The sequence below is a fragment of the Pezoporus occidentalis genome, unplaced genomic scaffold, assembly GCF_034315485.1.
Source record: "Pezoporus occidentalis ecotype Australia unplaced genomic scaffold, CSIRO_AGI_Poc_V1 ctg179, whole genome shotgun sequence".
Lineage (NCBI taxonomy): Eukaryota > Metazoa > Chordata > Aves > Psittaciformes > Psittacidae > Pezoporus > Pezoporus occidentalis.
The window spans coordinates 1114842-1137096 of record NW_026913629.1 but is presented as its reverse complement, the minus strand read 5'-3'; the positions used below and the strand labels follow the sequence as shown (position 1 = coordinate 1137096).

General features: G+C 44.4%; 1 protein-coding gene across 9 annotated transcripts in view; it reads left to right on the top strand.

Moving 5' to 3' along the window:
• Window positions 1-22255, top strand: part of COL26A1 (collagen type XXVI alpha 1 chain) — a 171773-nt gene that overhangs the window by 31743 nt on the left and 117775 nt on the right. For 6 of the 9 annotated variants that reach the window (XM_062614936.1, XM_062614929.1, XM_062614933.1 and 3 more), the window contains exon 3: window positions 5695-5798. In XM_062614936.1, coding sequence (XP_062470920.1) covers window positions 5695-5798 — 104 coding nt within the window. The remainder of the gene's footprint in view (window positions 1-5694; window positions 5799-22255) is intronic. The other 3 variants (XM_062614937.1, XM_062614935.1, XM_062614930.1) reach the window with 1 other exon arrangement.

Genomic DNA, 22255 nt, shown 5'->3' with positions numbered 1-22255 from the left:
TATTCCTGCTGGTTTGGCTTATCGCAAATGCTATGTGCTTTTGATGACATTGGCAATTGAACTTGCATGAATTAATCTTGCTTTTTGGTGAGTTTGAACTTTGGATTTTCTTTGTTGTTTTCATTTAACACATTTCTTCTCCCAGAGGGGTTCTACAAGCTAGTTTACAGAATAACAAAGAAGGAATTCAGCAGGCTCATCCATTTTGGTCTTTTCTGCTTTTGAAAACTATTGCTACAGAGTCAGTAGGAGAAGTTTGGGGATCTGTCACCCACGAGATTGGCCTTTAGCTGATGTTTCTCCTCAATTTCAGAAGTAGTAACACCACAGTAAATCCTCTGTTTCTTTCTAGTCAACTGAATAATAAATTCCAGAGCTTATTCCAGTGCATTAGGAATTAGGATTGCTGTTTGACGTCTTGTTACACACCATCTCTTATGTGTTTAATTCTGTTATTTCTCGCTAAGATATAGGGTCATATGCTTGGAAAAAGATTCCTACTCTCCTGTGCACACAAGGATGTAAATGTAGGATGAACTGTGCTCTTGTGAGCAGGATGCATGGGAGATCTGGGTGTGTAAGGGGTTTGAGCTGTAGCACAAAGGCACGTTCTCAGGTTTGGGAGCAGTGTGGGTGGCTGTGTGCTGCTGGCTGGGCACAGGTGGAGGGCCATCTGCTTTGCAGGCTGTGCTCGGGTCTCCTCAGGCTGCTAGTGAGGGCCTTTTGATCTCTCAATGTAATACATGCTGTCTGGGCACTCTTCCTCCTCGTTGCTATGGCAGGGCAGTGCTGGTCTGGAGTAGCACTGAGATCCCATTGTTAATGAAGACAGGAGCTGATGATTACTCTGGTGGCACAGAAACATCTGTCTCTGTGTCCTTTGACTTAGGAGTGAGAGACTGTAAACTGCTCCTGTGTACAGCTTGAGGAGGGGCTTTTTGTAAGTTTGTGTTTTCTGGGTTTTAGACTCTCTAACTTGTGCAAACGAGACATGCTGAGAGTTAAACAGAGACTTCTTCCTCCCCTTTGGCAAAGGCAGAAGATGTACAGTGGCCTCCAACATATTTGCAGCTGCAGGTTTTGTGTTTTGTCCAGTGTCTGCAGGAGCATGTTTGAAACTCCTGGTTATGTTCTCCCCTGGGGAACTGCTGCCTTTGTGCTGGAAAAGTTGGGGCTGTGGGAAAGAAAAGAGCACAGGTCTCATTCACAAGTGATGGTCTCTGCCATGCTTGTGTGTGCAAACATGATGGCCAAGGTACTCTTTGTCCCTGTGTCAGCTGTGGCACTAGTTTGAGGTGAAGTTATCTTGCCTGTTCTGTAGAGAAGCTATGTGGTGTAATGGGTGTCTGGTGGGCTTTGAGAGGATAGTTATGGTGGTCTGTCTAGAGTGGGGATGGTGATGTTCAGAGCCAAGTTCTTGATAGCTTCTCTGAAACAGGCTCTCTTTTAATGCAGAAATAGCACTTTTTGGAATGAAAATGATTGTCCCCGTTTGAAAGGCAATACGCCAGTTAGATGTACAGGGTTGGACCCACTGCATTGATGTATGATTTGTTGCCATAAGAATAGTAGGTAAAAGCAAGCTTGGATTCCTTGGTTTCCAGATTCTTTGCCAGTCAAAAGGCAAGTTCATTCCTCTTGTTATCCTGAAACCCACCAGTAAGTGAGGTTGAAACTTTCAACCTGGAACTTGAATGGAAATGAATAGAAGTTGCCCAGGTCTCCTCAGGCACAAACTGCAGTGGCTGAATGAATGAATCACACTAACAAAACCATCTCTTGTGATGTGGAAATGAATTTCACACCTTCCCTCTCACATCATCTTTGTAAGTGTCAAAGGGCAGGGAAATCCATAATGGGGAAGGTATTTCCTGTGTGTGACAGGCTGTCCTGCTTGGGTCAGGGCACAGATCACGCCTCTGTTTTTGACCTGATTTGAGAGGCTCTGGTCCAAGAATGTGACACTTTCCTTGTGCCACGTCTGGCTGTTGTGTTCAGTGACACTTCCTTGAGAGCAGGGGGAATGTATCCTTGTGTGCTGAGGTGTGAGACTTGTTGGCTGCCATGTCCTGACTTCTCCAGTATTTTTAGCTTCATACCCCCAAAACAGTTAATCAGTCATCTCATGCTCCCTCCCACATTACCCCTTCCTGGGCAGTCACACAGAGACACAAGCAAGAGACTCTGTTTCCCAAATGAGGACTGCAGGCAGGTGAGCTCCTGTAGCTTGTCTGACACCATCAGGCAGCCTCCAGGGGCAGCTAGGGGTTTGCTCTGATGCAATGACAGCAGTAGTGCTGGCTGAGTTTGCTGGGTTCTTCCCACACTCCCTGGGACCTTGCTGTGAGCCTCAGTACACATGTTGGTGAATGAGGCCTGTCTCCTGTGGTAGAGTGACAGGTCCTGGTAGTTTGCTTCTTTGAAGTGCTTGGAAGCTTGGCAGGGGACTGTATATGCCAAACATATCCTTTGGCTGCCTGGGAAGCCAAAAAGGTTCAGGTTGTAGCTCATCCTAACCTCTTTTCTTACTGTGGTTTTGCTATTTGCTTGTGGCTTGGATAGCATCCAAGGGAGAAGCTTCCCTATTCCACCGCCAAACCTTTTTTCTGCCTGTCGTGTTTTCCACACACACTAATTCCAAGGCTTCTGATCTGTAACAGGTATGCTCTTTTTCTCTCCTTTTCCCATGTTTTTTTTTTTCCCCTTTCTTCCAATTGCAACACTTCTGGTATCAGGCAGTGGCGATGCTTCGTTAAAGGAGTTTTCTTTGCTTCCCTCCTGGAATAGCAGTTGGGAAGCTGCATGTTGTGATGATACATGTAACAACAGACCTTGGTGCATCTCACATGGGTGGCAGAAAGCAGTGCTATGGAGACCAGAGCAACATCACAGCAGATTTGAGCAAGCTGGGACCACTTCACATGTGTGAGTGCACGATGCTGAACAGAGCTGCAAATGTCGGGACTCTTCCAGGAAATTCAGGGTGGGTGGTAGGCTGTGACAGCTGAGCCCCATGTTTGTCATGCCCTGAGAAGTCCTCGCTCGTTTGAGGATTAAACTATAGCTACTTCCCCGACACAGAACTGCTGCCAAGATTCCAGTCTGGCTCAAGCCACTCTCCACACTTCATAATGAAGTTTGAGAGAGTTTTAACATCTTGGTGTTGGCAGAAACATGGTTTTAAAATCACGGTGTAGTTGGAGACTAGCTGGCTCCGGCCACTGGTAACTGGGTTGGAGACTTTCATCTTGAGGTCAAGTCCAGCTGTGGTGTTAGTGACGAAGTCATGAACTTCTGACTGATGGTTCAGGGCTTGTGTGTGGAAAGATGTCTTGAGTCCAATGCCAGGACTGGGAGTTGGGAGACTCGGGTTTGGTTCCTGAGCTTTGCCAGAGCTCTTCTGGGAGACCCTCAGCAAGATACTGGAAGTCTTCATGCCTTGGGTCTCTCTGAAAAAGCACTGAAGCTCTGCCTACATCAACGTGGTGCTGAGTCCTCAAGCTCACTCATGACTGCAAACTCCTGAATACCATTGGGTGCAGAAGTGCAAAACACTAAGTGGGACAAGCTGGCTCTGCCCAGTGCGTATTAGATGAGTGCCTGGATTGCAGTTGTCAGTGTTAGCTGTCACTGGTGTGCTTTTTGGCTGCTCGGAGGGCAAGGACGTGATGTTCTCAGGAGACAGCGTTGCTCTCCCATCACTGGCCAATGCCATTCCAAATGCAGGCAGCCCCATGCTCAGGAGGAAGCTTGTGCAGCCCTCTTGCCTGTTGGCTATAGGAGAAGTTGGCTTCTGTGTTTGGCAGCTGGCATAAGAAACAATCGGCAACGGTTTATTGAGAAATTAATTTCCCAAAGACTGAGCTGCTGCCTTCTTTCCAAGACATACATGGGCAGCCCCTCCTGGCAAGCCTTGGTTACTGCTCTTAAGAGTATTTGAACCCATGTCGCTGCAGTGCTCTCCTAGATGTACACCTGTACCTGCTGCCCCTTGGAGGAGGGGCTTTGGATGAGATTCCTGCAATTTCTAGCTCCCTTTTGGCCTTGTGCATCTGAGCCTGGGGCAGTGCTGCAGGCAGAGCAGGCAGAGGCTGTGCTTTGTCTTCTGCTGGGTCTTCACACTGCAGGAGGAGGCTCTTCCCCTGAGAAGACCCCAGTGCTGGGGCTTGTGTCTGCCTGGCCTTGAGAAAAAAGCATAAAGCTGCAGCCTGCAACACTGTAATCCCAAAGCTTCAGCCTCTCCCTGTGTGTGCCAAATTCCTTTGGCTGTTAAACAAGGGGAAGAATTTTGAGGGGAGCTTGTAGAGTATGACTTCTGTGTTTGCTTTTAGCTTCATGAATAGCAGCAGTGACTTGTCTGGCCACATACTGGGAAAACTCTGATCTGCCAGCTTTGAAGGGCTGCTGGTTGAAAAGCAAAGCTGGCATTTATGCAACTGTCTGGTTTATCTTGACTTCAGAATCACTGATGCTTTCCACAGCTCTGCCTGTGTCTGCAGGTAGCCTTTTAGTTTCCAGTGGGGCATGGCAGTACTTGTGCTTTAACTGGGACTTTGGGATTCAGTGTGCTGGACATGAAGACAACCAATACGTCCTGCAGAACCACAGCTGTGGTGAGGAAGAGTGTAACCCTGTTTCCTATGGGGAAACCTGAGGCATGGGTCAGCTAGCTGGGAAAAAGGCTCCATGGTGATCACTGATGTAGTCTTAATAGAATCACAGAATACCAGGTTGGGAGGGACCTCAGGCATCATCTGGTCCAACCTTTTTTGTTAGAGCATGACCCAGACTAGATGTCCCAGAACCCTGTCCAGCTGGATCTTAACAGTATCCAACATCAGGGAATCCACCACTTCCCTGGGGAGATTATTCCAGTGGCTGATTGTTTCTCATTGTGAAAAATTTTCCTCTTGTGCCCAATTGGAATCTCCCCTGGGGTAACTTGTACCAATCACTGGTTATCTTTTTCCATGTGGTTCCTTGTAAGAAGGGAGTCTCCATCATCTTTGTAGCCACCCTTTAAATACTGGAACATGGTGATAAGGACTCCTCTCAACCTTCTTTTCTCTAGGCTGAACAAACCCAGTTCTCTCAGCCTGACCTCACATGGCTGCCCAGTCTTTGGATCATCTTTGTGGCTCTTCTCTGGACCCTCTCTGGCCTGTCCACATCTGTTTTGTATAGCAAGTGTTGTGTTGTGATGATGTTTGTTATGCTGCTGTGTTAAAACACCCTGGATCTGAGTGGTGGGGGTGAGAAAAGGGAAGGCACACGAGAGATTTATATTTTTGTGAGTAATGTTTTGGAACCTCTGTTAGTGCTGAGTGAGGAAAGGCTAATGAGGCAGCCTTTGTTCAAGGTCAGACACATCCACATGCAGGCAGAGTAAGGGAAACCAGAGTCAGCATCTCCACTACTTGCAATGACTTGGTAGCAATGGGACCTCCACAAAGCATAATTTGCAGGAGAGGTATGGGGAAGAGCCAGAAGACTGTGAGGGCTTAAGGAGAAAAATCAGGGTTGTTGAATCGGATCCATACTGTAGTAAACCATTGCTATGTTGCTTTGTGTGTCTCCTTTTTCTGCAGCCAGGGGAGGCTGAGTGCTCTGGGGCAGGCAGGCAGATGTGCTGTGAATTAGTAACACCACCCTTGAGTACATAAGTGCATCCTGCTGACTTCTTGTTTGTGTTAGTTACAGGACTCTCATCAGGCCCACGTATAAAATGTCCTACCGAACGGTGACCACGCTGGAGTGGAGGTGCTGCCCTGGCTTCACGGGGAGCAACTGTGAAGAGGGTGAGTTATCCAGCAACGTTTGTAGCTGCTTCTGGTAGTTTCCTTTGTGCTGCAATATCTTGGTGCTAATCACGCTACTAGGGCAAATCTCTAACTAGGAAGCTGTCTCCTTACAGCCACAAAGAATGATGGCTGCAGACAGCAGCTTGCTTCAGGCTGCTGAGAAAACAATAGCTTCCCAGAAGCTCAAGAAAAGCCTTAAGTAGCAAAGCTACTCTAAGTTACAGTCTGCAGAAGACAGCTTTGCATTTTAGCCTGCTGCTAGAAGAAGTGAGCTTGAGGAAGAGAAGCTTCTGTGAGCACCTTGGTTTCTTACCTGTTACTGCAGGGGATGCTAAGGATGGACTGTGGCAGGACTGTTACTTCCCAAATAGCTGCAGCTCAACTGATCTGACTGGGGACCCGAGGAGCTGGTGTGTGCAGCCTGTTCATGCCTGTAGGTTTTGACAGGTGAGAGTAATTACAGCTTAGTGGTGCTGCTGGTGTAAAGGAGAGAATCCAGCTCTCTCCTGCAGTGTTTCTGCAGATTTCTGCAGATTTCAGGGCAAATAAAAAAACACCATAAGCTTGTTTGAGAAAGTCAGCGGCGATCTCACAGGGGCGGCTCTGTGCAATGAGGTGACAATTTTATGCAGTCAGTTTTCAAGGTGGAACTGTTCTTTTGGCCTTGGATACGGCATGTGGAGTGTGAGCAGAAAGCCAGTAGCCAGCCCTCACTTTCATATGTGAGATTATTCTTACCTTTTTTTTCCCTCCCTAAAACATCTGGCGCTACCAACAGCCCTATGTTCTTGAAAGGAGGAGGGAAAAAATGACCTTCTAGTACAGAAGGGTTGTGCCCCTTGATTTCTAGGAGTGGTGTCGACACTAGTGCTGTACACAGCACTTCAAACTGTCCAGAGGCATCAGTTTTAAACCTGGAGGATTTACTTGCTCCTTATGCTAATTCTTAATGTTCATGTCACTTGGAATTGTAAGTAAAAAGGGCTGAAAAGAGTGTTTTAGGTTTTTTTGGCAATCTGTTATAAAGCCTTTTGTACTCTTTCTTTTTTGCGCTCTCTTCTACTGCAAATCTGGTTCCTCTGAGAGGGTGAGATGCTTACATCGGTGTGGGTCCTTCCTGGAAACAGCAGATGAAAGAAAACAGACAAGTAAACTGAAACAAAACCAAACCAGGGCAGTTCTGGAGCCACAGCAAATTAACAGGGTAGAACCTCAAAATGCTTTCATCTTTTTTTTTTGGTGTTAGCTTTCTCCTCACTGTTTCATTTCACTCGTATGTGCAGCTGGTGCTTTTGAAGCTGATGTGAGGTAGGTATGATTGATGGCAGATTGGATGTGAGCTATTTTTAACTTGCCTTTTCGCTCTATTGCAAATGCTCTATTGCGAATTCTCTGGTCACTGTTGTTCTCCATGTGTCAGCAGAATGGCAACTACAGTGGCTCTTGAGCCATTCACTTCAGAATGGCTCCTGTTTCCAGAGACTGAAGGCCAAAGTTTCCATTCCCTGGGAGCTCTGGAATAACAAGGCTGCATTTCCATGAGTAGGACAGACTAAGCCAGGAGATAGAATGGATTGCTCAAGCACACAGAGCAGTTTTGCATGGCTGCAGGGTCTCTTCAGATCCATGGTGGGTTTGTTTTGCATCTTGAGGCTTGAGAGATCCTATGTGTTGATTCTGTCTTTAATCCCCAGTGAGCAGGGTTGATGCCTGCTCCTTTTCTGTGTTGTTCTGGAGCAGTGTCCACTGTAGCCTATGTGGAGAAGGGGTTATTTTTTACTACCTGTCCTTATATGAGGCCTTCTTTGCCCTTTCTAGATTTATTTCTATTAGCATTTCATGAGGGAAGATGTTGGGAGGGTGACCCAGGGAAACCAAGTCAAAGAGCTTGGAGTCATTCAAAGGCTGCAGTGCAGCTGTTTACTACGTACAGGCTTCCTTGTTAGCTCCCTAAGGCAAGTCAACTTTTATTTTGCAAAGTAAACAGTCCACCCTGGATGGGTAGCCCCGAAGTATGACATACTCCTGGTGAGACTGGCTTGCTGTAACACACCTTCAATGAGAAACCTCCCCTTCCACAGTGACTCACTGAGCTCTGGTAGAGCAAGCTTTGAATGCAGTTCCATTATTCCAGAGTGTCTTGACCTTTAGCTAATAAGTTTAGCTTGAGAAAGTAACCACTTAACTGTCACCAGCTGGCAGGCACCTACATTAATGCTGAAGGCTGCACATTGTTTAGATTTAAATTATCTTGGGAATTTAACTCTTGCATTGTAGCTGATAAAGAGCAACATCATCTGGAGGAAGCCCAGCTGGAGAAGTGGGTGGAGAGTTTGCTACTCAGTGGGCTATTAATTTACTGAGGTGGGAATGGCTGCTTCCAATCTGTTTCTTTAAGTTGGCACTGCTTGGGGCTCTCTGCTCTTCCCTTCAGTGCTTTCCCCTCACCCAAAGGTATGTCAGCATTTGAAAGGGATCCAGTTCCTTTATTGGTTTTGTGGAAGTGTGACCAGCTGGTTGAGCAGATAGCTAAAACTTGCCAGTTGTACCAGTGCTTCCCAAAGGGTTTATTGCAACTTTCTTGGATGGAGAAAGAGATTTGATGCAACAAGTCTGGTGAATTTAACTGTCAGGAAATGCTAATTTTTATTTTCCAGTTTTAGGGGGTTTTGTTTTGTTTAAAGTGGAGCCCAAGCCTAGGACAGGAAATGAATGCACTGAGCCACCCAGTCTGCTGACTGCTGATATAAAGAACATATGGATGAGGGCAGTGCAGAGGTGAAGTGGTTTAGCTATTGCAATCATGCATCAAGCTGATTGATTTGAATCCAAGATGATGCTGACATTTCAACTCAGCCTTTTTTCTATATGGCTGAAAGTTCAAAGGCAAATGCAGTCTCTTGGGAGAGGAGAAGTGTCACTTGCAAGTTCAGGGGCTCAGCATTGCCCTAGAGCTCTCCAGCTAGGCAAGGTCTTGTTTCACTTTAGAAATCTAACATAGACTTCTTTCTTGTTTGTTTGTACTGCTTGAATTTGGGATAGTAGCCAGGATCCTATTTACCCCAGAGGCAGATTGATGGCAGACAGCTTAGCTTTTTGGGCAAGAAGCAGCTCCAAGAGTAACCTCGGCACCTCTAAAGTGATGCCATGGTGATTCCAAGCTTAATAGTTTATTTTGAGAACTTCCTTTTTTTCCCTCGCCTCCTCACTTCAGTTCTTGGAAAATTTTCATCTACTTTTAATAACTATTTTTTTGTATCTTGTCATCTTGAGACTTTTCAAACCTCTTGGATTCCCATGTGTTTACAATTTTCAGAGTAGCATAAGCAAATGAAGACTTCATTCTTGGTATGATAGAGTGCAAAAACTTTCTCCTGTTTTACTACTGCTTCACAAAGTTTCTTGCTCTCAGGAGGAGAGATGCAGAACTGCACTGCCAGGAAAATCTTAAACTAGCAAATGCAATTGTGATACAAAATTGCTGTTCATTCTCATGGCTTTATCCAAAGTTAGAGACCTGAAAGTCCGTAAGCCCATCAGAGTGCTCTAGAGGGGATTCAAAGCGGTGTTGATGGGACCTCGCTTCTTCAGGTCTTGGTTTGCTCCCCTGTGAACTGTTAACCGTAGAACTTCCAAACTGTGTGAAAATACGCTGTGTAGATTATGCAGTATCATTTCCCATGGTATCACTGTAGCTCTCTTCAGGAGTTGAGCTCGTGTGTTTTTCCTTTTGTCAAGTACTTCAGTTCCTTCTTGTTTTTCCCTCTTCCTTGTAGCCGCTGCTTGGAAGCAGGGGTGTTAAGTCTGTGTGTCACAGACAGCAAGTTCAGAGCTCTTTACTGCCACTGAGCATTTCTCGTCTTGCCCTTAGAGACCGAGAACATGTAAGAGAAGGCAGTGGGAGTCAAAAAAGGCATTGCACTATCTGTTCCTGTTGCTGCTAAGTCCTAGTACAATGATGTTTTCACACTTCAGAGTCCCAACTCCTGTTGTAGTCAAAGCAAGAGCTTCCATTTGAGCAGTGATGTTCTCCCAGACATGGTTGTCTTGGTGCTCTCTGGTTAGCAAGGCAGTTCTACGCTGCAGGTGCATGGCAGGCTGAGGTACCCTCCTTTCAAGTTTGGATCTAGCACAGATCCTTGCATGTATGTAGTTCTCTACTAGAGACTGGCTCAGCAATTCCTTTAGTGAAATGTGGCTTTGGTGTAATTTTGAGATCTTTGAAACTGAAATTTGGTGTTTGGTTCCACAAAGGATCTAAAAATATCTTCTCATTCTGAAGTTTAATGTTTATTAGATATGGTAAGTGCATTATGTGAATACGTGTTATAGACTATTAAAGGCAAACCTAAGTTTCCTAGTAACTCTAGTTACTAAAGCAATTAGTAAGTTGGTAGCAAAATGTGGTAACTAACTCAGTAAACTTGCCTTCAAAAATACCTCATGTAAGAGTGTCAAAATATATTATCACCCTTGATGGAACTGCTGGTGGGTGCAAGTGGCTTTCTCAGGAATTATGTTTCTGCACCTATAGTAACAGGTGCAGAAACATAATATCAGTATCTGCCCTGATATTTTCTTCCATAGCGTACACCTCCTGCTCCTCTATATGCTCTACTTCGTCCTGCTTTGTTTCTGGCGGCCTCTTCAATGTGAGGCTGAAGGTCCACCAGAAGTTTCCCAAACTACTCTATGACGTGTCACCCAATTCCTTTCCACTCCCATCAGCACACTGACCGTTCAGCAGCCTCTGGCTTCAGGCATAACATGTGTGTCACCCTTGATCACATTTTCTGAGGAGTTCCTGGAGTGTGTGGTCACTGTTGGAAGCATGTGCAGCCTGCTGAGAGCGCTTTCTGGCATCAGTGCTGGGTGACTACTTGAACAGTTCCTAAATGTTCATCTTCCCTTTCGATATGAGGTCCAAAACAAAAATCCCTGTCAGATCTCCAAAGACTTTGACTCTGCATTCCAGCATCGGAGTAGTTTCATTTTTTGGACATTTTTAATCTGAACAGGGAGAATTTTATTCAGCACCTAATGTCAAAGTAAGAGGAGTGTTAAGTATCTGCAGATGTCATCTCAACACAATTAGAAAAGCTGTGTGTTGCACTGTTACATTATCCCCAGGTTTTTAGCTCCCATCAAATTACTGTGGTATGTAGTGAATCTTTTTCATTTTGATGAGCTATTCGTTTACTTTCCCAAATACCTTGAATGCTTTCTGTTTCTCTTAGCTATGTATTTCTTAATTCACAAGTGACAGACCCACCTATTTATAGTTTGTCTTTCCTATTCATTTGCTTTATCTCTAATCAGGAGTGAACATAACCTTGCCCTGGGTAGGGCTAACACAGGACTGGTGTGTCTGCTCTGCCTGGATCATTCTCTCCATGCTGGCAGGATTCTTCCCATTGCTGTCAGAAGAGAGAAGCATGTGGGGCTTCTTTAGTGACTTCTGCCTCTCCATATGTGCTGGTGTAACTAACTGATGGGAAGTTTTCTGGGAAGTGGTGGAGTGCAGCAGCGAAGGTTAGAGTTGAGAAGGAAGTCCTGAGTAGTTGACTTGAGCTTCTGAGCTCCTGCTGCTGTCATAAAGCAGGTCCTGCCTTACACAGAACAGATGCCAAGGGCAAGACTCTTCCATGTCTCTGCCGGTGTTGCTGCTTCCTAATGGGGTTTCACCTTCATCTTCCGTGCGACTGGCTTTAGTGTGTGATAGAAGCAGAATAGTAATTATGATCCTGAAATTGCTGGAAAGACCAAAAATGGTGAATTACTATGATAGATGGTCTGTGAAATTGGGCAGGGTCTTCACTGCCTGTTAGAGATGGCATGGCTTGATTCTGCCTTGAAGCTGGGAGTCTCTTGAGCTTCTTTTTATCTGCTTCAGTGACAGAGAAAATAAGTGCTGATGAGCTAGGCTACCTCATAGGCAGCTGTTGTCAAAAACATTGCCAGTCATGTTTGGAGCTGCCATTGGCAATGCTGGCTTCATTGAATCCTGCTTTTAGTACTTGTGACCCTGTAAAGAACGTAAAGGGTAGTAATCTTGGAGCACTCGCAAAGCAGAGAAATGACTAGGAAAGGTCCACAGGAAGAAATTGCTTTCATTAGGGAGTTATAATGTGTTGATCACAGGAGTAGATGAGTAGAATTTCCAGGATGCTGCTGGTAAGGAGGTCAGCCAAGGGGGCAGAGTGCGCTTTCCTAGCTCTGCTGTGAGCCTGCAAAGTGAGTTTGAGCAGGGTGGAAAAGGGAGACCTTTGACTTCAGCAGTTGGCTACTGAAAGGCAAATGCTGCCAATTCTTATTCATCTGTGGTCCTAGTGTTTTTTTAGCAGGTTAGGACTCCCTGCTGGGAGAAGGGAAGCATGGAAACCTTGGGCACTGCTTATCTCTTCTTGACGAAAGATTTGGTGGTGGTGGACCTGAGAGCCTTTAAAAAGTATTTTTGATTAGATTTGTGTAAACACTTTTAAACACATCTCTGGTGACTGATTAAGTAGAAACTGAAACTGTTGTACCCAGGTCAGCTCTTGCATTACTTGGGATCAGAACTTGAGAGGTGTGTGGGTTCTGAAGAGCCCATACAACCTTTTAATGGTGTCTTCCTGTCGTAATCCTTAGTGCCTCCTTGAACCCTGTGCTTTTAACCTGCTGCTTTCTCATGTGCATGTTCCGTTGAGCACTTCTGTCTTCCCCTGAAGTTATCACTTATTTCCCATTCATCCTCACAATGATGAACTTTGTGTTTTCTTGAGACCATTAGAAAGGAGCCGTTTTTTCTATATGTAGGAATCACATTATTACAGCCTCTATTATTATTATCCTGTTACAGGATAATAAATCTACATTGGGAACTTCTAAATCTGCTTTCAAAAGGCAGCTGACTTCTGTGCGCTGGTTGTCTCCCCTTTTGTTGGTTTCAGTTTTCTTTGATGCTTTTTATTTTTTTGATATATTTATTCTCGCCAAACTTCAGACACTGTAGTGAAATCTTGCAACAAAAGAATTGCCTAAGAAATAGAGATCTCGCTTTCATCAGGTTTAGAAATGCTTCTGACATAGAAGTAGTTCTGCTTTTCCTGTGGGGAGCTGGCGTGACTGTCACTAGTCTATGCTAAACTCTAATCCTGAGGCAGACAATGGTCAGCTCAGAGGGCAGAGAATGGATGAGATGGATGTGGCAGTTTCTTGGTTTTAACTGTTTCTTTCTGGTAAGGCCCAGCCTGCGGCATGGTTGCCTGAAAACCTGCCCACAGAGGTGTTCCTTACTCGAGTGCTCCTGCCCTTCTGGAGAGGTCTAAGAAGTGTATAATGCTCAGATAATGAGGGTGGGTGTTCAGAACCTGGGGAGATACCCTGTGTAGTGTATTTGCTAATTTCGGAGGTGGTTTGGCTGTGTGAGAGGATTGGATCCTTTGTTTTCCAGTATCCCAATCTGGAGATGCCTTCTGATGGCTTCTAGTTTTTGCCACCTGCCTTCTTAACCTTTATGGGGTAAGCTGGTGTCACTGGTACATTAAGAATAGAGGAGGGATGACCCTGAGGAAGCTATTTTGCATAAACAGACCAGATTGCTGCTGCAATTGAAAGTCGTGTGAAAATAGCCAAAAGGTTGGAGGACTTTGCTAAGCCATCACTTCCATCCAGGATAAGGACTTTGGACTAATGCAGAGTAGGCTGGAAAGTAGTGTCCCCTTCTGGAAAAAAGGGGTTGTGACACATTATGCCATCAATCCTGCAAATGTTGTTTGTACCAAACTCATGAGCAATGTTGTCCTGAAAACTCCACTATTCCTCTTTTCTACAGGCGTTCCTGTCAGGTATGGTGGAGGAAAGGTGGGGTTGTGTTTATAACCAAAGGCAGCAGGTATTGGATGTATGCCACTCTGCCATCGCATATTAAAGAGCTAAATGAGAGGAGTAGTTCCTCACTGGTGTCCACTGTCTGTATTGGTGCCTTTCAAGTGAATTATAGATAACAACGGAAGAAGAATTGAAGCCACCCCCTGAAGCTGTTGCTGAGCTTCCTTGCTGCTGCGATAACTTGGGCTTATTTTAATCAGGAATAGGAAATAAGACTTATTCCTTTAATAGGGAATGCCTTCAGTTGGAAGGGGTGGCAGTGGAGTATCTTTTACTGAATTTGCAATTTTAAATTGCATTTCACAAGCCATTTTGTGTTAATTTTTGAGCATAACACAGGATTGCAGCTCCCTCCCCGTTCCTTTTCAAGGGCTTAGTTGTGAAATGTGTTTAACTTAATCTTGCTGTCAAACAGGGTTGAATGGGATGTTTCCTTGAGGAAGAGCTTACTGACTTTTTTTTCCAGGAGAATACTCAAGTGGGCCAGTAATGCCTGGTCTGCAGAGTGCCAGCTCTTCTGAGTGCATTAATTCATTTACTTTCAATTATCTTGGATATCTGGCCCTAGTGGTAGTACAGACTTGTGCAGCTATGAATGTTAGTGAGGATAAGGGAGAGATGAGGGCAACATTCCTGCTTTTCATCCCTAGATATAACCTTCACCTCTAAGTGTGACTCTGGGTTCAGAGTCCTGCTGCTACCTCTTGTTTCCGTCTTGTCGCATACTGGAGGAGAGACAAGAGCATACTTTGCACCACACAAGTTCTAAGATTCCTGTGCAGAGCTGTTCTAATGATGAGTTGTCACTTTGTGTGGTGATGGAAGAGTATCTTGTACTGCTGAGGTTTAAAGACATGAGAGTAAAGGATATTCCTCAAGACAGGAGACTTCATTGCCAGCTCTTCACAGGCAGGCCAAGGCACTCTTTCTGCAAAAGGTTTTCTAATAACTTTAAACAAAGCTGTTGACATTGCAAACTGTTTGCATGTGTAAGAGGTAAGAAACATATAAGGTGTTGCAAGACGAAGGGGAAAAGCTGAAGAAGGCCATGGTGTACAGAGAGCAGTGCAGTTGGTAGGAAGCTGAACTGGAGCCAAGCTTAGGGGGTGAGGCAGATGGAGATCTTTGTTTCTGTTTTTTGTAGGTTTTTCATTAAATGAATTAATGCAATGGGTACAGTAACATTTGTGTTTTCTGTGACAACTGGTTCCAGTTGTGAGCTGCTCTAAAACATCAACAAAAAGGAGTTCAGGCAGCTGCAATACCTAAGCAGGCCAAGTCTCATCCACATAAAACCTCTCTTCAGGCAGAAGAGATTTACTGGGGATCTAAATCCCCAGTACAACTGTTACAACTATTCTAGGGTGCTTTGCCTTGTGGAAATGGGAATGTAAGGAACTGGAATAGAAGTGGAATTGCAAGCCCAGGAGTAGGAGCTGAGGTTGATTTGCCAGAGAAATGTTGAGACTGGTTTCATGTTTTATAGAAGACTTCAAGGTGAAAGCAAGAGGTAGGCATCAGATTCCCATGTTGCTGACTCCTAGACCTTATTCTTACTCAATTCTTTGTTATGAAAAGGGGAACCAGAAGTGTTACTCCAAGTAATAATTTCTAGTGGAGCTGAATTTCAGTTAAACACAGAAAAGTGCTAGACAAAAGCAACAGGCTGCCCAAGTGGTAAATGCCCCATCTCTGGCAGCATTCAAGACAAGGTTGGACAGAGCCTTGGGTGACATGGTCTAGCATGAGGTGTCCCTGCCCATGGCAGGGGGTTAGAACTGGATGAGCTTAAGGTCCTTTCCAACCCAAACCAGTCTGTGATTCTATGTTCAGTGCATGTCATTCCAACATCTCTCTGAGCTATTTAGCAGGATAAAGGCAGCAAAGTCCATACAGCTTCATTTGGGAAGCTACAGGAAGGTGAATTAGATGGAGCAACTTGGAAATACACATTTCGCTCAGAAGAAATCCCGTGCTGTAGTTAGGGTTCAGACTGTGTCAGTTTGGGTGGAGGTCTCAAATGGAGTAGTACCCGGGCTGTTCTCGGTCCAGCAGAGCTTGCTATTTCATGTTGGAGTTAGTCTAAGGAATGAGAGAGCCCTGTAATCAATTTGTGTGTGTTAGAGGCTGAGCAGTACTGGGAATACATGGTAGACTGGGATTAAAATGCAGTCAAGCCTTGATTAAATTGTACAGTTGGGCAGAAAGCCATAAGGTGAGATTCAGTCAAGGACAGTCACAGAGGCAGGAATAGTCAGATGCAAAACTTTAAATGGAAGGAGTTCTGAAGGTAGCAGGCTCCCAGGGGAGGGAATGGAGTTTGTGGAAGACAGTAGAATGAAGTTCTGCTCTCAGGAGAAGGAATGCCATGCGGGAGTGCTACAAGTACTCTGACCAAGTATGCTATTAACTATTAATGCATCCAGGAGACTGACACACAACGTTTATGTGTTTATGGATGGGGGTGCCTGCATGCGTATGTGTCAGTGTGCCCGAGAGGTCAAGTTTCAGCATTTGAGTAACCTGAGGCTTGTTACCACTGAATTCATGTGAAAGCTGGTCCCAATTGGTGCTGAACCTCTGAGCCCCAACATCTTAAATACTGAAAGTGGTGTGTTGCATCTGCAAAGGAAAATATTTGGCTGGGAAAGGAATATGCTGTTTATAGTTGATGGGATTTGTACTGTACTGAACTAATGAGATTGGTAAACTTTGATTACTGGCTACAGCAGTTAGTAGGTGTATGTTATGTATGCAGCTGGAAATAGCATCAGCACAAATGAGCTCTCTTAAAACCACCAGAATTGGCGGTCATTAAGAGCTAACTCATGTTTTTAAAAGGCTGGGCAAGAGGTGTAGGTATAGACTCATTCTAATGACTACATACATGTGATTATGAAGAGTAGGAAACATTTAATCAGTTCCTAAGCAAGTGTAGCATTGCAAGATCCCTGATTGTAACTGTGGTGTAAAGAACAATTGTTGGATGGGTCTTTAGCAACTCTACAGTTCCTAAAGAGGTGAAGGCTGAGCAAAAGCTGCTGAACTTCCTGAAGAAAGCAGCTATGATTCTTTGTACCATGAACTAGATTTCAAACAACATTTAATGAAAGACTTCATTAAATGTGTAAGAGAGTGAAACCTCATTCATTTAAATGGATTGTACTAGGTCCCTCAACCACCAAAGCGGCAAGGCCATTAAGGAATGGCGCTGTGAAAATCTGCTATCATGAAGTTCATTAAAGAATGATAAAGTTTATTCTGGACTCATAACACATGCTTCTTGCTTGGGCTCCCGATTTGTCTCCTCCTTGGATAGTGCATCCAAATCCACAAGTAACATGTGAGTTTGCATTTCATTTTGAGCCCAGCAGGCATACGGCAATGAGGTTACAAGACCTTTCCAAGTGAGCCTGGAGGGACTTGTTGGCTAGAGTTTGGATTTCTGGCAAGCAGCTTACTCCAGCTCTTTTCTGTAATAAACTCAGGGTTCAGTCCCTGGCTTCTTATAGATACTGAGCACTGTTGCGTGTCTCTGGATAATCAGTCACTGGAAAGGCACAGATGTTTCAAGATCCATAGCAATGGGTGCAGCATATAAGAAAGGCAACATGAGGGTCATACTACAGATGCAACCACATCTTACATGTGTTCCTTCTTGACAGGCAAATTCTTGTAACATTTGCGGTTTTCTGGTTGCTAATACCATCAACTGAGTAACTCAAAAACTAGTGCTGCTTGTGACTTTTATTTGCTGTTCATGAAGCCTTGCAATGCCATGGATGGCTGTTGCCTCCACTGCACATCCAGTAATGAACAGATTAGGGCGCAGGATTGCCCAAGGCAGTGACTCAGATTAATTTGGACAGCAATTCTAACAAAGTCAAGAGGATCATAGAAATATGGGTCTAGAAGACTGATCACTTGGTTGTGGAGATCCTAAGAGGTGGTTGAAGAAATTAAGAAATTCCTGTGTTTTAATTTTCCTGTAAATAAAATGCATTCCTTCTTACGTGAGCATAAGGAAAGAAGAAAACAAACCCTGTCAAGATCAGAATTTGATGTTTAATTTGTAAATGATGACTTTTGTAGCAGTAATGCTAAAGAAGTCTTTGTGTATCCGCTATGGAAAGTGCAGGGGCCCATGTGGATTGCTAGGTAGCCCTTTGTTTTAAAACCCTCCAGGAACATTGATGGCAGACAGGCTTCTGTTAGGCTGCTTCCTGCTGCCAGTGACTATATCAAAGGTGGCTCACCTGACCAAGCACTAGAGGTTTCTTTCTGAAGGTTTTGGGGCTTATTCTTATTGAAAGAGGGTGTTTTCTAAGCACAAGCCATAGAAACTGCTGTGGTACCACTGAGAAACTGAAACTGTAAAGTCTCTTGGTTAAGTTCTTCTCCAGTGCCGACTTGGGCAATAGATACAAACCTGTGTCTGTTGTCAGCCAGTGTATTTGAGCTTCAGTAGTGAAGGCCTGAGTTTTAAGTAACAAAGGTTCTGGTTTTCTCTTTACTGGTGGTGAGAGTTGTTAAATTCATATGGTTCATAGTATTTGAGAGGTGATGGCTCCAAATGCTGCAGCTAGCTGTATTGCTTCAGGGCTTTGCACTGTAAAACATTACAGCCCATTAAATGAGGGGAGCAAGCTACTCCTAAACTTGGCTTATTTGATCTTTTCAAACATACCCTCCAGTGGTTAAACAAACAGTGGGTTTTCAAGTGTTCTCCAGTTGTATTATCTGCTAAACACATCTCCCAGGGTGATCTGCCAAAGATGCCTTGAACACTCTCCTGTGGCTGTGTCCTTGCTAGTCCTTATGGAAACATAAATAAGCAGCTATTTCTATTGCATCTAGTCTGTCTGTGTGGGATGCAGAGGATGGGTATTGGGTGACGTTTAACATAACATGAACTCGAAGATTCTTGCTTATGTCTTAATATTAGCACTCACAGCAAGACAGCAGCTTTTTATTAGCTACACAGGAAAATAAACCATTCTCCTTGCTAAGTGAGAGGTTCAAGTGCATTTCTAGTGTGAGTTGTCTGTACAAAGGTATCACTCTTGCCCTACTCTTGTCTTAGGGAAGCAGAATGGCTACTAGCAGTGGTAGTTAGGATGTTAACCATCAAACTGTAAGCTCTTTACACAACAGTGTAGCGGGGAATGTGAATGAGCATTTAGATGGCTTTGTTAATATCTAGTGGAGGCTCTTTTCTAGAATGAGTGTCCTTTGACACTCGGCGCTGGTCTCCAAGACCTGGACAGCTGAACACTGTAAACTCTGGGATATAAGCATTCACCCTGAAATCTGTTTCCTGCTACAAGTTCAATTGTTAAACTTTAGGTTTTTCTGATTTTAAACAGGAGAGATAAAATAAAAGTAAGTTTCATTCTTCCGACTCATTAAAAGGTGACAGGAGAAAGAGAGCACTATTTTCCTGAAGTATATCAAAAGCTTATTATTTATCAGTCCTTTGTCCTTGGAATTGTGATGATCCCAGAGTGAGTGAGTATACTTTTTCCTATCCACATGGTTTTGTACCTCGTTTATATCTCAAATCAGCAGAAACTCTGATCTTCACCTGGCTTTTTATGGCAGCTTGTAGAACTGTAAATGCAGATACGCTCTGACAGCAAACCCTAAATCAACCTTTGGTCACTGCAAGCTGGAATGATTTGAAAACCTGTGTAACCTTTTGACCAAACCTGGGCTGATGTTCAACATCTTTAACAAAAACTGAAGCCAGAACAGCCCTGATGACTTCAGATTTTCATTATAAGCCAGCTGTAGACCCTAATGTGCACTCAGGTTGGGACAGAGGATGTAATGGGTCAGCTGCGCCATTTGGGCAGGAATGTTCTTGCTCCCTTGGGATCTATTGAGCAATGGTGTTCTCACCACTGCTCTTTACTTATCTGGCACTGAAAAGCAGTGGCTGCTTTCTCCTCCTCTTCACCACTGCTCATAAGCATCAGCTATCCCAGAGCAGTCTTTGCCAGCATCCGTCATGGTTTTCCTTTGCTTTCCAGCTCTCCCCATGGCGCTAAATGGTGTGACACTGTGGGCTGCTCCCTGTGAATAATCAGTGTAGCTCTGCACAAACCCTGCATTCCAATGATGTGTCAGGTTTGCTGGTCCAGGTATGAGTCCCTGGTGTGCATGTGATTTGAAATGTATGTTGGAATGCCTTGTGCTGGCCCAGATCTGTGTGACTTGATGTCACATCAATGTGGATCAATCCAGGTAGGGATGTGACAGCCCTGTGCCCGCATTAACCAGCGGAATAGAAAGCTAGCTTCAGTTTGGGTACCATAATCAGCCTCTTATCTAGCTGTGTAGTCCAGTAGCATGGGCTTTCTCTTTTTTACTGTTAGCTGAAATGGATCCCTGTTTCTGAGTTGGTGTTGGAAGAGCTAAGAAGTAATCAAGAGTTCTTGTTTTGTTTTTTTTTTTCTCTAGCTAATACAGATGATGAGAGTTGGACCACTGATGTTTATATATGCAGGAAAAGTAGTATAACAAAACGCTGTGGGACCTGCATAGTGAGGGAAGGTGATTCTATTTTAAAACACATCAGTATGTTGATTCTACCCACTCACATTCTTGTAACTGTGAACATTTGTGTGGTCTGGATTGGATCACTTGTGGGACAAGAAGAAGGGACGGTGATTGTCAAGTTCTATGTCTCTTGGCTCTTTCCTGACTGGTGATGAAAGCTGGATTTTGGACAATCTTTTATGCCTTTTAGATGTCAGTAATAGTTATGGCATATCCTTTTGACTTAGCAATTTGCTCACTTCATCCTCTGTAATTTAACCTTATTTTGGGTATCACGGCTATAGTTTGTCTTCCTTTAGAGATCACATGAAGGCAGGGTGTGTGCTGGCTGGTGTAACCTTGAGGTGTTTTTAATTCAATGGTAATATTTCTGTCAAAAAAAAGGTTGGCAGTTTTACTGGATGATCATTGTAGGCCACTTCCAACTGGGGTTTCCCTGGGCGTGACAGACCTGTGCCTGATATGGACTATGAGTTCCACCCAATGCATCTGTGGATCCAGGTTTCGCTTTAGGATCTTTGGGTTGCATTGTATGTGACAGCACATGAGTTTCTCTGCTTGCTGCCATAAAGACAGTGTTGATGTGTACTGAGGTGTCCTCCTGTGTGCTCTGATCGCAGGTCCTGCTCCTCCTTGCCTGGCTCTGGAACCTAGCCTGCCCATGCTTCCAGTGCCAGTCAAAAAGCAAACCAACAAATAAACTCCCCAAATCCAACCAAGAAACCACACCCCAAAACAGAACCAAACCATCGTTTATTAATTCAGGTTACATAGATTTCTCCCTCATTCCACTGTCTAAATTCCACTTAATTGATGCAATAGGATGCCACGCTCTCCAGAGCAGTGATTGCAGCTCCTCATGTGATTAAAGTCACTTGGCCCACGGCCCTTATCACCACGGGGTTCATTCCTCTAGTAAGAGTTGGCTGGTGCGTGGTAAGTGTACTGTGGTTCCAGCTTTTGTAGCCTTGGCATTTCTGTTTCAGTAGTGAGAACATGCTGGTGTGTGTTGTTATCCCACCTGAGACTCCCAGGCTTACTTTAGTTGGATAACTGGTTTATTGCATGGGCATAGAGCAGGCTCTAGTGTGTCTGTAGCTGTCAGTCTCTGCAGGCATACAGTAGATGTTATATTGCCCTTGCTTCTCTGGCTGTCCTTCACTGTTTTAATACAAACCATACCAAATAAAGCTGCCTTAGAAGATTCCGTGGTATTCATCCCTTTTAGGAAGGGGAGTTGGTTGAACGTTGGCTTTCAGCATTTGCTAGGCCTTGTCTCCTTGACAGAAAACAACAGCCTAAACCCATTACCAAGAACAGCTGCTGCGAAGGGGCTTGGGGTATTTTTTCCGCTTTTGCTGACCTGAACCACAGCAATTATAAGTTCTGGTTATTGTAAACTTACCACAGAACACAAGGCATACCTTAAAATGATGTCATGTCTAGACACACAATTCAGGTATAAATTATGGAGAGAAAGTAGCTTGTTCAGTGGTTAAACTGTAAAAGTTTAACAAGATGTTTCTGTGTCTTTAGCCTTTGCTCTCGCGTACGTATTTCTTTACCTCTTAGCAGGAGAATTCTGTGACTGCCTCTTAATTTTTTTGTGTTGGGAGATGGAATTTCCTCCCTGTTCTCCATTTCATTTCCTATTTCTGCCTCGCTGGGTCTCAAGGGAAGCAGTGTAGCCATCTACTTAGAGCCCAGAACTGGAGAGGAAGACTCTAGGGTCCAGTCATGACTCAGGCAAGGTCACGTAAGGGGTGATACACAGCAACCTTCTTGAAAACTGGCTTGCTATATTGGGTAGCTTTGTTTTATGCGATGATAAGGGACAGAGAACTCCACAGTGGTGCCCAGATGCTTGATTTTTCACAAATGCTCCCTATTTACAGTCTCAGCAACATCCCTGTAGTCCCAAGTGGGGTTGCATGGGCCATATTTGCATCCTGTTTACCAGTAGGCTTGTCTGTGGTTATGCTAGTTGAGTTTCTGTCTAGACTCCCTGCTGCTGTTCTGCA